The sequence below is a fragment of the Maylandia zebra genome, linkage group LG1 (assembly GCF_041146795.1).
Source record: "Maylandia zebra isolate NMK-2024a linkage group LG1, Mzebra_GT3a, whole genome shotgun sequence".
NCBI classification, from domain to species: domain Eukaryota; kingdom Metazoa; phylum Chordata; class Actinopteri; order Cichliformes; family Cichlidae; genus Maylandia; species Maylandia zebra.
The window spans coordinates 45,128,243-45,144,589 of record NC_135167.1 but is presented as its reverse complement, the minus strand read 5'-3'; the positions used below and the strand labels follow the sequence as shown (position 1 = coordinate 45,144,589).

At 41.1% G+C, this 16,347-nt stretch overlaps 1 protein-coding gene across 2 annotated transcripts; it reads right to left on the bottom strand.

Annotated features, from left to right (window-relative positions):
- Positions 1 to 873: 873 nt before the first annotated feature.
- Positions 874 to 10,936, bottom strand: zgc:153993 (apoptosis regulator BAX). Of its 2 annotated transcripts, none has more exons than XM_004575583.2 (7): positions 10,598 to 10,936; positions 10,435 to 10,508; positions 9,592 to 9,640; positions 3,647 to 3,808; positions 2,398 to 2,530; positions 1,864 to 1,968; positions 874 to 1,767 (listed from the first exon to the last, which is right to left on the bottom strand). In XM_004575583.2, exons 1-7 carry the CDS (start codon positions 10,798 to 10,800, stop codon positions 1,669 to 1,671), a joined length of 825 nt encoding a protein of 274 aa, XP_004575640.1. In that variant the 5' UTR covers positions 10,801 to 10,936; the 3' UTR covers positions 874 to 1,668. The 2 variants fall into 2 exon arrangements, with proteins under 2 accessions (XP_004575640.1, XP_076743430.1); XM_076887315.1 differs by having other exon boundaries at positions 10,435 to 10,726; positions 10,821 to 10,913.
- Positions 10,937 to 16,347: the final 5,411 nt, after the last annotated feature.

Genomic DNA, 16,347 nt, shown 5'->3' with positions numbered 1-16,347 from the left:
CCAGCAGCATGTGTGTTTAGCAGAAGAGTTTGGGTGCTGAACTGGGCTGCCTGCAGTCGACTCGACCTTTCCCCAGCTGAGAACATCTGGAGAACATCCTCAGTTCCCAGACCTTACCTGCCGATATTAAAGAATAGGATGCTACACAGTGGGAAACTTATCCATGGCCCAAATCTTTTGAGAGATGTTGCTGCCATCGAATTCAAAATGAGCTCATATTTTTCTTGAAATAGTTCCCAGTTTAAACGTTTTCTATGTTCGTTTGTGAATTAAATATGGGTTTATGAGATTTGCATGCCCCAAACTTAAGATAACCTCTTCCTATTTACTTTCAAATAGAGCTGCCAATTGTTAAGTGGGTCGAATGAACAAGACATGACAGAACACACACAGACTGAGTTATTACTAATTGTTCATTTTGGATTTAATGCTGGAAATGCATTTCAAAAGATGCTGTCTTTATTTATTATTTTTTTCAAAAACAACAGTCTGAGAAAAACTTCAGGAACTCGAGAAGATGAGTCCTTGAGTCTCCCTGATACAGAATCGACCCGGATACTTTGTCTTTTGTGATGCTCATTTTGAACTTGACCATGTCTACGTGGAGCTGCTACCACATAATTAGCTGTGTTAGTGGCTGGTGCCTGTAGATCTTTGATCATTAATGGTGCTGTACAGGTGTGTAAAATACTCATGACAGAGATGATATAAAGCTACACGGTCTCGCCTCCTCTTTGTGCCCTGGAGGATGGAACGTCTGTGTTTCACTTTTTCTTTGGTCCAACTAGAGATGATGGTTTTTCATTATTAGTGAATTCAGGAGCAGCAGCATTTCTGCGTTTCCCCCAACATGTTTGTAAACAACATTTCAGGTCTTTCGTTGCCCTTCTTTTTTATTTAAATTTGCATAGAAAACAAACAAACACTAAATATTTATGATTTCTTTTTACAGTTTTAATTAAATAGGGTTTACATTTATTCCAAACCATTGCACTTTGTTAAAACATTGTTTTCTTGATAAAAGCTTATTTAACCAACACATTTCCCCTTTGTAATTTCAAATTATTTGTTGAAACAGTTCAGTGAAGAAGTCTTTCAGAAAAACTCACTTTGAGGATTCTTGTCCAGTTTTTAAAATCCATAAAAGGAACATTTGCATTTTTTTACAGTGTGATTTGACGTCCTTTGATACTAGAAACCTAAACAAGTATATAAAAAGACTTTAAAGAGACAAGACTGTCTGAGACAGAATACAACATAATTCAAATTTCAGACACCAGCTACGGTGAAACTATGGCACATTCAGTTGGCTTAATTAAGATAATTATGTTGTTGTAAACTCCCTCAGGTGTGGTTCAGGTAAGATCGGGTGCAACAGCAGCATCGGCTGACAGCTGAGAGCCTCCAGTGTTAGATACAGCAGCTCAGAAATCCACGGCAGCCACTGATCACCTGCTAGTGAAGAAAGGCTGAGATGCTCACTGGACATCTGGCAGCAAAAGCGCTTTTGTTCTTTGAAACCTGAGAAAAGAGAAGATCCGTCCCTGTAAGCACAGTACTTTACCTCCTCTTGTTAATGAGATGGAGGCTGAGGAGTGACTGATTTCCTAACAAGCCGTCTGTATCCAGATGAAGGCACTGCAGTCTTGGTTGTGAGGTCCGATGTTTTTATCGTACTTTCCGGTAGTAAACAAAGGCTACCACCAATACTACTGATGCTACCATGGCTGCTGTCCTCCATCGAGAGAAACCACGGATCACCCCCTCCTGCAAGATCAACAGATCAATATTAGGAGCTGTGGATGTACCTGAGGCGTCCAAACAGAAGACCGCAATGAGCTTTATGAACGTTTACTCACTTACCCAGCCCCCTTGTGCCACAAGCCAGCTGTAGACCTGCTCCCTGATGACCTGGAGGACCCAGCTGATGATCATTTGGATGTTCTCTAAGTGATTGGCGGTAATAGCCTTTAAAGGAGAAACAGATATGGAACAAAGCCATTAACATAAGTCGTAGGAACCCTGCTGTCAAATGTGCATGAGACCCTCCTGCAGGCATTGTTAGCCCTGTATGCACACTTACTACAAGTCTGTATTTCTTTAATTAATGTGAGGAATTTTGACAGAATGCTGAACGTACTGGAACCTCAGTGAGGAAACATTACTTACAGTGCAGAGATTCCACCAGAAGAGCTGTTAAGCCCAGTGGCTGCAACACGTTTGTGCCACAGCAATTGCGGCCCTTTTGTGGGGGCTTTTTCTCACACCCATTATGTTTGTACGTTTGGTGGGTGTGAGAAAAAGCCACGCTGGGGAATTCCTTTCCTATATCCAGCATGAGGAGAAAGATTCTGACAGGCAGGGATCACAGAATACCAGCTGTGGCAGATGGTGTACCTTGTGTATAAGTTTACAGGCCAGATGGAAGAGAGCCACTACTCGACCCCAGTTGATGCCATCAGCAAAGATGTTTCTTGCAACTGCCATGAAGACATCTTGAACGCAGTTCCCCTGAACCTGGTTTATCAGTCTGATGGGAGGAAATGGACACATTCAAATATGAGAATGATTTGGCTGAACTGATTTACTGACCCAAATTCTTCTTGCTAGTACTGTTCATAGTTCAGATCTGCTCGCTCAGCAGTTTAATCGTATACCGACTTGTCATGCAAGTGCAACACAAACAATCTGAGTTTCCACAAAAGCGCTACCCCTCAGCCTCCTGGTATCATTTTGAAAACCTCAGGTGACATCTTTGTCTTTAATGTGTCCACAAGATTTTCAGAAGACATGACCTCTGACCCCGAGGTTGAGGTCACTGAGATCCGAACTCGACAGAGGTTTTTAGTAGCTGCACCCATTAGATTAATGGCAAAATTCTTAAGTTATCGCATTCACAAACTTGAGCACCCATGCTGTCCGTTCACCCAGCACGGTGACCACAATGCCACATCGGCCTTTTACAGCTGAGGAGTTAAAGCAGGGGTGGGGAACTCCAGGCCTCGAGGGCCGGTGTCCTGCAGGTTTTAGATGTCACCCTGGGTCAGCACACCTGAATCACATGATTAGTTCATTACCAGGCCTCTGGAGAACTTCAAGACATTTAAATCAGCTGTGATGGATCAAGGACACATCTAAAACCTGCAGGACACCAGCCCTCGAGGCCTGGAGTTCCCCACCCCTGGGTTAAAGAAAGTGACTCAATATTTTAATTCACTGCTAGAGAGCAGCAGTAGGTGGAGCCAATTCTCCAGTCAGTACCACTGTGCTACGAGATAGCATCATGGAAAGAGCCATGGTCAAGCTCAAGAAATGACACATTCCAGTTTGTGTTTTTCCCAGATTTTCATCGTTACACTGGAAGTATAGAGTGAACTTTAACTGACATGAGTTAGGACATCGCACCGGGATATTAGGAGATGGGTGATGAAATCCTGCATTTTAATGTCACCAGTCACATTCAAAAGTTTGCCTTATATTTACATAATATGTAAACAATTGCTTTAAACACATTGAACTTTGAAAAGATGAAAAGAAAGTGAGGTTTTGCATTGTAAATCTGCCAATAGTAGTGTCAGCATGATGTAGAAAGAGCATATTGGTAATTGGTATTCAAAGAATCTGCTGAAACAGCTGATGCAGTCACCTCTGAAGCTCAGCATTGCGGTTTAAACTGTCGGCTATCTTGCGCAGCTGTTCTACCACTTCTTTGACTTGTGGATCCTGTTGTTCATCTGGCCTTCCTCCCAAATCCTCAGAAGTCACGTGTCGACTGGGCTCCTCTGTGTTTATATGTGCAATCACATACCTGTAGCAGACAAAAAAAACACCCACAATTTTATTATACAAAGATTCTCCTCAGTAAACTTCAAACAACACCAAATCACAGCAGCGGTCACCTCAAGGCGCTTTATATTGTAGGACCCTGCAATAATACAGAAAAAACAGAAAACCCCAACAATCAGAAGATCCACTATGAGCAAGCAAAAAAAAAAAAAAAAATCCCTTTTAACATGGAGAACCCTCCAGCAGAACCAGGCTCAGGGAGGGGCAGCTATCTATTAGGGGGACTGCATCACAGGAAGTAGAGCAGGTCATTTACCAGAGGTGTGACCAAGTCATTGTTTTGCAAGTCTCAAGTAAGTCTCAAGTCAAGTCTCAAGTAAATGGTAAATGGCCTGTATTTATATAGCTTTACTAGTCCCTAAGGACCCCAAAGCGCTTTACACAACCTGTCATCCACCCATTCACTCACACATTCACACACTGGTGATGGCAGCTACATTGTAGCCACAGCCACCCTGGGGCACACTGACAGAGGCGAGGCTGCCGGACACTGGCGCCACCGGGCCCTCTGACCACCACCAGTAGGCAATGGGTGAAGTGTCTTGCCCAAGGACACAACGACCGAGACTGTCCAAGCCGGGGCTCGAACCGGCAACCTTCCGATTACGAGGCGAACTCCCAACTCTTGAGCCACGATCGCCCCATGTCACTGGTGTAAAAGTCCGAGTCAAGTCACAAGTCTGAAACTTTGAATTTCAAGTCCTTTCGAGTCTTTAAACAAAAAAAAAGAAAAAGCATGTTGCAGTTATGCTAAATGTAAATATTAGACCATGTGATTTTTAATTCTGTGTTTTTCTCAACACATGTCGAAATAGTGAACTTAGAAAATATACACAAATTGTGAAATTGCACCTCTTTAAAATGCAGCTCAATTAAACTTAGCTCCAAGAATAATTTTCACCGACAGTTCTGAGATAAGCTGCATGTTATTCTTGGATGCCCTTGTAGGGCCGGCTTTAAAATCACATGACAAAAATATCATACACATTAAAGTTAGTTGACATCACAAAGTTAGATGAAGTCATGATCTCATCGTAGCAAGAGAGAACCTACCGTTCTTTATGCAACTTCAACTGTCGGACAAAGTTGGAAGTTGTTCCATCTCTGTCTGTGATTCTCTTCTTGCATGTTTTGCATATTGCATTTCGTTTTTTTGTTGACTACTTCATAGTTTATGTACCTGAAAAAAAAATAACTCCTTACAGCATTTTTTTTTCTTTTCTTTTTAAAAAAAAATCTGGTTAATTTGATTGGCTGTGCTACAGCTCACGCACACATACGTACGGAGTGTGGTTTGAATAAATGAATTGAATTAACGGTGCACACTTTCTATATAATATGCGTGTTAAATTTTATATTTGGGGTTAGGGCTGCTCGATTATGGCAAAAATGATAATCACGATTATTTTCACTGAAGTTGAGATCTCGATTATTTGACGATATTTATTTAACAATAACAATGTGTTGAATAATGACTTTAAAGTTTGTCAAAAAATAATATAAATAGTGTGCAAATACTGATAACAGTGCAAATGTTTGCAATATAAAAAATAAATGAAAAATGTAAACATCTGTGTTTAGTGAACTTCGCAGTGTTGCTCTGTGGTGCAGCTACACTGTAGCAAAGTTTACCCACTGTGTCTACTTGATCCACGTCTGACTGAACCCATAATGTTTCCACACCACTGAAGGTTTTTTACCTCTTTTCAACCAACAGCAGTCACTCTCCTCTCCATATAACTTCTGCTGAGCTTTCCGAGCTTCCCTCGGGTCCTCTAATCAGCGGTCCCCAACCCCCGGGCCTCGGACCGGTATCGGTCCGTGAGTCGTTTGGTACCGGGCCGCGAGCGTTGAGGCTCAGGTGTGAAATGTATGGTTTTCAGGGTTTTTATCGGTTTTCAGCGTTATTTTGTTATCGTTTACTCGGTTTTCCTGGGTCTTTTCACGTGTGTCATGAATAAATTCTCTTTTTTTCGGTACCGGTACTGGTTTTATTTTGTTGTATTTATCCGCGACACCTTAAAGGCCGGTCCGTGAAAATATTGTCGGGCATAAACCGTCCGTGGCGCAAAAAAGGTTGGAGACCGCTGCTCTTAATTGTTGTGACGTATGTTCGAAATGCAGAGAGGTGCGCTCGATTTGCCACACGGAGCAGCGCGAGAGTAAAGCACGAGGGAGGGGCTAATAATCAGCTCAGTCATTTTTAATGATCGTTGAAAGCCCAGATCGTAATCGTGATTAAAATTCGATTAATTGAGCAGCCCTATTTGTGGTGAAATATCAAGTCTTTTGGGAGTTTGCATGTTCTCCCCGTGTTTGCGTGGGTTCTCTCCGGGTACTCCGGCTTCCTCCCACTGTCCAAAGACATGCAGTTAGTGGGGATAGGTTAATTGGTTAATCCAAATTGCCCATAGGTGTGAATGTGTGAGTGAATGTGAGTGCGAATGGTTGTCTGTCCCTGTGTGTTGGCCCTGCGACCTGTCCAGGGTGTACCCCGCCTCTCGCCCTATGACAGCTGGGATAGGCTCCAGCGCCCCCACGACCCTGAAAAGGATAAGCGGACACGAATGGATGGATGGATGGATATCAAGTCTTTTCAAGTAAACCGGTTCAAGTCCAATTCAAGTCCCAGGTCATTGGTGTAAAAGTCCAAGTCAAGTCACAAGTCTTAGAACATTTTTTCAAGTCAAGTCTAAAGTCATAAAATTAATGACTCGAGTCCAAATCATGTGACCTCAGTCATTTACTAATCAGATGGTTGGTGGTTCAATCCTTGGCTGTTCCACTCTGCGTACAAATATCCTTGGGCAAGACACCTAACCCCAAGTTGTTGTTAGAAAGCACGTCAGCATTATAAAAAGTGCTCGTATGAATCACTGAGTGCTCAGGTGGAAAAGAAAAGCCAATTCGTTTGTCATCTAGCATCTGCTGTGACCAGCTGGACATGCAGATTTATATAGAGAAAGTACCATGATCATTTTTTTTTAAAGTTTTGTCTGCAAAATAAACTACAAGCTCGATGTAAAACCTACCTATGATCAGTGTTGTGATTTTAGTTCAGACCAAACAACTCTGCTACATTGTCAGCCCAGTACCCAGTACTCTGCAGTCTATTTACACGTACAGTGCACATCCTGAAAAGGTAATGCTGATTTGAGCAGGCAAAGACGCACGGACTTCAAAGGAGTATAACAGGAATGACTGCTCGCCCACTGGGTCCCTAGCTGTCTTGCAACCTAATAGACTCCAGTTTGTGCATGTAAATGGAGAGTCCTCTTCACACACTGAGGTTAATTATGGAGTTCCACAGGGTTCAGTGCTAGGACCAATTCTGTTTACATTATACATGCTTCCCTTAGGCAGCATCATTAGAAGACATAGCATACATTTACACTGCTATGCAGATGACACCCAGCTCTATCTGTCCATGAAGCCAGATAACACACACCAATGAGTTAAACTGCAGGAATGTCTTAAAGACATAAAGACCTGGATGACCTGTAATTTCCTGATTCTAAATTCAGATAAAACTGAAGCTATTGTACTCGACCCTAAAAATCATAGAAATATGGTATCTAACCAAATGCTTATTCTGGGCTCCAATAACACTGTAAGGAATCTTGGAGTTGTTTTTGACCAGCACATGTCCTTCAATGCACATATTTTAAGAAGTACGAAGAACTGCTTTCTTCTATTCATGCAAAATTTGTTTTACATGGGTTCTCTCCAGGTACTCCGGCTTCCTCCCACAGTCCAAAGACATGCAGTTAATGGGATTGGGTTAATTCAGGGGTAGGGAACTCCAGGCCTCGAAAGCCGGTGTCCTGCAGGTTTTAGGTGGGTCCTTGATCCAACACAGCTGATTTAAATGGATAAATGACCTCCTCAAACTATCTTAAAGTTCTCCAGAGGTCTGGTAATGAACTAATCATTTTATTCAGGTGCCCTGGGTTAATTGGTAATTCTAAATTGCCCATAGATGTAAATGTGAGTGTAAATGGTTGTCTCTCTCTATGCATTGGTGTTAGACAGACTGGCAACCTGTCCAGTGTGTACCCTGCCTCTCATCTTATGGTAGCTGGGATAGGCTCCAGTAGGGCTCGGCCATATCACATCGTTCACGGCAATACCGGTATAATGTTGGGCAACGATAAGAAAATCAAATATTGCGATAGAATATGGGTAAAACGTGCATGTGCAGTGCCTTTGTTTTCATATGCACATGGCGGAAAAAGCACGGCGGCGACGCAGAATGAGAAGAGCGAAAGCGGATCGTTGAATGAAACAGATGAACCAGAACTGGTTTGTAAAAATGCTGCAACTTCACTGGTGTGGAACTGGTTTAGCTTTCGTCCGTCAGATACACAACAAAGCACTATTTTTGGTAGCGCATGCTAGCGGGCCGTTGTTATTACCGTGTTGTTTGGAAAATACGGCGCACTTAAAATCAATCCTTTGATTTTTCTGAAAGTCGACAGAGCCCCTTATAATCCTGTGTGCCTTATGTATGAACTCTGGTTGTGTTTACTGACCTCGAAACGATTTTATGTGCACGGCGCTCGAAGATCTGTCAAATGTTTTACTACGACTCTGCTAAGCTACGAAGCCGCACCGCTTGATGGATTGTTGGAGCATTACGGCTATCGTAGGCGGAGCCTTGCGGAGTGATACGTACTGTGCTTCAACATGATATTACCGTACTGTGTGTATAACCTCTTTTTAAGTTTTGTGGATGTTATACTTGGTTATGCTGAGGATATGTCGGCCAGTTTCCACTGGAAATACCTTTTGGTTAAACTGTCAGCGAGGAATTTGCATTTGCACTGTTACATGTTTATATAAACTTTAATGCACATAAAAAACAGCTGCTTGTTTAAGTGAAAATACATTGATTTTTTTTTTGCACTAATAAAGTTGTGGAGTTGTAAAGTATTTTGTCTAGTGTCAATTATATCGTCAGTTATATCATTATCACAAATTTTCAAATGTTTATCGTGATAAATATTTTTGGTCATATCGCCCTGCTCTAGGCTCCAGCCCCCTGCAACCCTGACAACAATAGGCAATCTCTGGCACTCTTCCACAGTGCCTGACCTGTCTTCCTCTCCCATCACCCCCAACTGTTTGCCGGAGAAGGCTGCCCCTCCCTGAGCCTTAATCTGCCAGAGGTTTCTTCGTGGTTAAAAAGGCCGTTTTACCTTCCCACTGTCACCAAACCACTAGTTCACAGGTGGTTATCTCTGTGTTATTGTAGAGTCTTTACCTTACAATATAAAGCACCTTGAGGCAACTGTTGTTGTGATTTGGCGCTGTATAAAGACATTGAATTAAATTGAATTGCAAGAGAGTTAATGGATGGAGACTTAAGACTACATCTTTCACCATCTACAGCTCTGTGATTGCAGCCATTCCCCTTCTGCCTGTGAATAGTACTCATGGATACTGATCAATGGAGATGTCAGTTTGCTTAATAGCTATCCTGAAACTGAGCTCATGGCCCACTGTTAGTCAGTCGTGCTAGTTTCAGCCATTGTTCAAATGCACTGTTTATCACGTTGGGCAAACCTGCAGTCAGCTGAGAGTGAACATTTCACTTGGAAGAGTGATGAAATGCTTCTCGCACTGAAAACACTACATCCAGATGAACAGAATCAACTTTCTGTATCCATCCTCAGTTTAAAATGTAAGATTTTTATGGTCAAACACATGGGTATGACCGTACCCAACAGCAATGCTGAGACTCACCCTCTAAAGACAACCGCACCTTCTTCGAGGATGGAATCATCAACGACATCTGGAAGAGCAAGCAGATAATTAATAGACTATTTACTCATATTTTTATTCAAGGTGGGGGGAAGGGGCATAAAACAAAACCTTTACAATCAGTAGCAAAGCAATGCCAACAGTACAAAACACAATGAAGTTTTTAAAAACTGCCAACCAACTTATGTCATCATTACTTGACAAAGACTGAATCAAAGAACATGGTGGTTTGTTTCTTAAGAGGTACTTTGAGCTTGCTTTCACTTTCGCCAAGATCCCTGTTTCCAGCTGTAATGTGTCCTGTGGAACAGCTGTTTGCGACAAAGCAGTGAAGAATCGCAGAATTCTGGTTAAAGCAGATATAAAGAAAACATTATTCACGTTCACTCCACCAGCCCACAGTCTCTAATAGTCGCATTATCAGTTAACTACATTAAAGTTGGGCTGTTAAACTTTGTCTTCGTGTGACGTCACGACGACGTCATGAGTGGCCATAATTATCAGAGGTGTCGCATAGTCCACACAGGCTTCCTGGTGAAAACTAGCAGGCCGACAGCGGCCTGTTGAGGCTGTAAAGCACACACTGTGTCGGGGCAAGTCCCGCATGGAGTCGGTACAGCCGCTGTTCTCCGGGCTGAGCTGAACCAGACTCGGGTTTAGTGACAGCAACCAAGGTGATCTCCAACACACCAGCCCCTCTAACTACTAAAAGTAGTTCGAAGCAATTCTTTAATCCTAACTTTTTATTCCGGTTCGGACTCGTTATACTTTTGCCTCCGTTTAGCTTTTAACTTCAGCGGCTGAACCAAAAATGTCTCCACCTACCGTCTCCACCCGCGGCGCCCCTCGGCTCCTGCTCCGGATTCTGCCCCCCTCGGCCGTCAGCCATGGAGCCAAACCTCGTGTCCGCGCGGAGATGGACGAGATTTGAGATATTTGAATGTTCAACGCTAACTTGACCTCGTACAACCAAGAAAGTCACGGTTACCTAGTCTGTGGAAACCCGCCTTTCAACAGAAGCACACGGAAGTGATACGGAAGTATCGTAGCGACGGGACCAGCAGTCCGTAGACACGCCTCACAGAAATCCCACAGATGGAGATACTCGCCCAGAAACCTGCCCACAGAGGAGTATTTATCTGTTTTACTTTGTGTTCTTCCACAGTTCAGATACTCCGTACGAACCATCATTGTCAAAGCAGGACACTTGCCCCAAGGCCCGCTTGAAGTGATGTTAGTGATGGCGTTTTGTTTTTTTTACTACCGCGGTAAAGTGAGCCGTCATTTGTGCGCCGCGATGAAGCCAGCCGCTTCTGATCCACCCTATAAATTATCTTGCGCTTCAACACCAGCCTTTATGTCAGCGCATGCTCTCGTTCGTTCCTGATCGCGCGCGCGCACAAATGCACGCTCACACTCACACGCCAGCGCACGCGTTGCACTGGGACAGCCTGGTTGCATCATATTCACAAATTCATTACAAATCACCCTTGATAGTTGACATTAAACTTTTAACAGATTTTTTCTCTTATCTGGGCCAAGCTTCGTCCCAAACTGCTTTCATGCTCCCAAGAAATCAAAGGACAAGTCTCCTCAAATTCAAAAGCTTCAGAGGAATGTGATGATGTCCTGTGAGAAATCTATTAAAAATCATCTGTGATAGCTGAATTCCTCACAGATTCCTTTTCTTGGACACCCACACTAGTTTCATCAGTTTTTCACGCACAGTTTCATCTCAATCCACTGCATAATTCTGGGGAAATTAAAGGTCTTTTATGGTCAAATTCAACATGCTCAATCGATTATATCACATAAAGAATAATAACAAAAAAATCCTCTGTGATTGTTGACATGAAAATGTCATTTGACTCCTCTTCGTTACCTTTTCTGCATGCGTGTCAACCTTCATCACAAAATGCTGCATGATTCCAGAGAAATTAAAGGACATTTCTACTCACATTCAACAAGGTTATTTTAATAAACAAAACCTTACAAAAAAAGTCATCTTGACATAGTTGATAGTTGACATGAAAGTCTCCACAAATGCATCATCTCTGCACTCACACAAAATATCTGCAAAGTTTTGGATCCAACTACTGCTATATTTCTCTTTTTTGCCTTTACTGGATAGTGAAGTCAAGACAGACAGGAAAGTGGTGTTGAGTACCCCAGTATAACATGGATTGGCTGTCTGTTTAAAGAGTCCAAATCTCTGATTGGTTTTAGCCGGCAAACAGTGCAGAGCTTAGATTAAGCCGACGTATGAGAGGACTCGCTCAGTTGTAACCCTTCCCTGCCTCAAAAGCTCTCTGGGGCTGCCCTCTCTGATGCAAACTGAAATGCAGGTAGTTTTGCAGCATCTTCCCTGTAGCTCAGTGCACTTGGTAACTGTAGATTATTTGGTTAAATGATCACTCTGCACCATTTGTCTCATATGAGCTACCGTACCTGTGTTGGCTAATCCAGTACGTGGGGGGTTACGTTTTTGGCATTGGCCATTATGTGTACATGTGCTTGGATGGATTAAAGTTCGCAGTGGAATAATATCTGGAGTTGTCACTGAATCATAGCACCTCATGAGACTGCTACAGTAACTAACTGGGCTAAATTTAGTGGCTTGGAAAACAGCCCTAAGGGTCTGTTAGTTTTAACGGGCCAGAGTAACCTGTAAGAGGTATTTGTACTGTAGAGAATTAATAGCGTTTCGAGTTTTGTGGGTTCATAATTTCCTTTGGTTTTATGTAGTTATTCACGTTCTAGTTCTGCGGTGTTTCATCATTTGAATATAATGTTTTCCAGCACATCTGACAATTTCATGTCAACAATTTCAGATGATTTTAAATTTTTTCATGTGATGATATAATCGATCGAGCATGTTGAAAATTGACCAGAAAAGTCCTTTAATTTCTGTGCACACATACAGTGTGGGTGTCCAAGAAGAGGAATCTGTTGAGAAATTCATGTCAACTATCACAGATGATTTTAATACATTTGTAACATGATGTTATCACATTCCTTTAAAGTTTTGTAAATTTGAGCAGAATTGTCCTTTAATTTCTTGCGAGTATGAAAGTAGTTTGAGATGAAACTTGGCCCAGACGTAGAGTCGGTGGGCCAGAGGAGGAATGTGTTAAAAGTATGACCTCAACTATCAAGGATGATTGTTAATGAATTTTTGAATACGATGCCATTGTATTGCATCAAACATGAGCAAAAGCCATATATTATTTTTTCTGGAATATTGCAGTCAATAGAGATGAAACGTTGCCCAGAGCTACAGTAAGTGGACTAGAGGAGAAATATTTTGAAAGTTTGACATCAACTATCAAGGATGATTTTTAATGAATATTTGAATACTATTGTATTGCATGGACTGTATCAAAAAGTTGATTCAGTTCATCTGGACGCAGTGTTTTCAGTGGGAGAAAAGTTTCAAAACTCATCCAAGTGAATTCTTCAGGCTGAAGTGACAAAATGTTTCTCCCATTGAAGACGCTACGTCCAGATGAACAGAATCAACTTTTTGGGATTTCCCTGCCTGGATGATTGAGCATGCATCGAGGCATAACGTCACAGTGTAAATCTTTGTAAATTAAAGCTTCGCAAAATAAGAAAAACTTGAGCTGAAATCTAGCTGAAATACACACAAGCTTGTTGAAATCATTTATAATTATCATTTGGCAAATTTATGCTATGTGGATCAAATATATTTGACCCACAGAATATATTTAAAAAGGGTTAAAGACTATACCTTCTCAGATAGCATTGTGTTATTGTTAGAGCCAATCTATAGAGAAATATTTTTGATACTGTTTCAGTTATTATGTTACATGTTTAATTTTGTATGATATGTTGTTAGAGAATAAATGCTGCGCGTTTAATTTGTGTCGGGTAAGAAAACATTACAGCGCATGTGTGGTAGCAGAACGCTCTGGGTAGCAGGTTAGAGTGAGCCAGGACGGCAATGGAAATGTGCGCTGTAGCAGCAAATAGTTTTTTGACCGTGACATCTTTTGTTTGTATGTACGAGTCCGAAATAAATCTGAACAGCTCACATTAAGAAGTGGAAGAATTATTTTTTCGAAGCTTGGGACAGAAATTTGCCACTACAGCTATTTACATGTAATTCAATATCTTAATATGTATTTAATTCTATTTCTGAGCAGTTTGATATGAAAACTCTACCTTATAACTAAAAACAAAAGAGTTGTTCATTCAACAGGGCACAATGCTTTCAGGCAAGCTAACAGACAGTTAAACACAAAACTGTGCACTTGTCCATCTTTGTGAGTCACTAAAAACGTCACAGTCCTGGGCCCATTTGTGGCTGGATTATTCTGTGAAGGTCTGTCAGACCGTGGAGCTGCAGGTGAGAAGTAGGACCCAAATGCAGGACTCCTATAATGAACAGTGAATTTATTTACAAAGTGCACGATGAATAACTCTTTACAAGTCCCAGGCACTCTTATAATGTAAGACAGACCCACGGGCAGGACAAACCGCGAGAACCCGGGTTAATCCAAAACACCCAGGACCATGACAGTAGCCTAAAGACCTGGAAAAGACAATAATAGTACCAATAATAGTAACATTTTTAGTATTTTGTTACAATAATAGTAACAAATCACATGAATACTACATTCATGTAGTTGTAAAAAGCATGATAATATATTAAGTAATCCAAAGTATTCAGAATACGTTACTCTCATTGAGTAACGTATCGGAATACATTACAAAATGTATTTTGGGGCATGTAATCTGTAATCTGTAGTGGAATACATTTTAAAAGTAACCTTCCCAACACTGCCTGCAAGCTCCACATGATGGCGATGTTGAAACGTTTTCTAGCACTCATATTTATTCAGAGGGATGGAACAGCGAGTCAGCGAGTAACATGTGGAGTTGTGTAATGAAGTGTTGAGCCCTCACTCATCACCACACCCAGCACTACCGTGTACTACAAAACTAAAACCAGTCAGTCAGGTTTTTTATCAGCCACATCCGAGTGAACGGCCTGAGTAAAACAGTGTGTATCCTGAGGAGCTGGTAGTTTCCCATTCTATAAGCTATTAGCGTCACAGTAAAAAACATACTTGCAAGACAAAACAGGCCCCTGCAAATGTGACAACAGTTCATGTATAACGTGAGTCTACTGCAAACACAAAAGTCCTCTTTTCAAAACTTTCTGCACTAAAAAGATGGAAAAAAAAGACTCACAGAGGGACAGAACAAATGTAAAGAGTAAAGGTGTGTATATATGAATGAGGCATTGGAACCACATCAAGCTGAAAAGATAGCAGTAGAAACATTTTCTTTTTTCTATTTTGAAAATAGATCTGGAGTTTAATGAATAGAGTTGATTACATGACTAAAAGTACTAAATGTTTAGCTTCATTTGACATTTCAAACTTAAAACTCTAATCTGGGCACTCTAATGGTTCTTTTCAGTAGTCTTTCAGTTGCAAGAATATGCATACATCTAGAATTTGTGAAAAGATCTCCCTACTGTCAGTAATGAAAATGTACAAAGTAGTTACACAGAAAGCAGTCATTATACTAGTGTGCACTCTTGTAGACATCAGAGTTAATATTTTCCACAAACTTAACCATGGCTATATTTTCTAAGATGATGATTGGTATTGGCCAGATTTAGCTCTGAGCTATGGGCAATGACTCTTGATGTAGCTGATGTATGTCCTGTATGGCATATCAACAAAGTGTGCATTTCATTTGTTTGTAAACTTCAGCACTATGCATCAAATTCAATTTTATATATATTATTCCCCCCAAAAATCATGCTTACTCTAGTGCTGCACTAAATGTTTAACTTTAACATTAAACCGTTTAACATTTAACCTTATTGTTCGGTGGCCCTAAAAGTTCAAATGTAGTGCAACTTAGGATAATGCAGCAAAAGCACACAAACCACAAGAGCTGGGCTGTGTCCCAATCCAGCGACCGCATGCTTCGGAGTACGTGCAGTACGCGCACTGAGTACGCGGAAGTGAGAGGCTTGTGAAATGGGACGGTCTACCCATATGGAAAAGAAATAGTAAAAACTTATGTGATTTAGTCGTGAAAGTGGCCACTTTCTCATTACTTTCATATATTTAGTAAGTATCCAAAACATACAAGTTTCATTATAGAATTTTTCAAGGGATCTTATATCTGTTTTCACTCTTGTATGCTTTTCATACAAGTTTCACACAAGACAGATACAAACTTTATAAGATTTATATATATCTTTTCCATATGGGTAGCCTTCGTCGCGCTGCTCAGGTTGCCTAGCAACCATGATACTAACCGCGAGAAACGTTACATACAGCTTTGTGTGACAGAAATGAAGGAGAAAATGGTTTTTTGGTCATTCATTTTTTTATGACATCACTTTGATTACTTGAGTATCTGAGGCTGAGACCACAGGACTGTAAACATGATTGTTGGGCTTCATTTCTGTGCTGAACACTCATTTAAGATTAGTTAGGAAATAACAATTAGCTCATGTTGTTCATGAGACTAAAATCATCTCACTCTGGTAATGTAAATATAATATGGCCAATATTATAGTTATTGTCAGATTATTATGATATATATACAGGGTGGGCCATTTATATGGATACACCGTAATAAAATGGGAATGGTTGGTGATATTAAAGTCCTGTTCGACATGTCAATGGCTGTGAACAAAGAGAAACTTGTAAATAACTCATGAAAGAATAAAGTTATGTTGAAACCAAG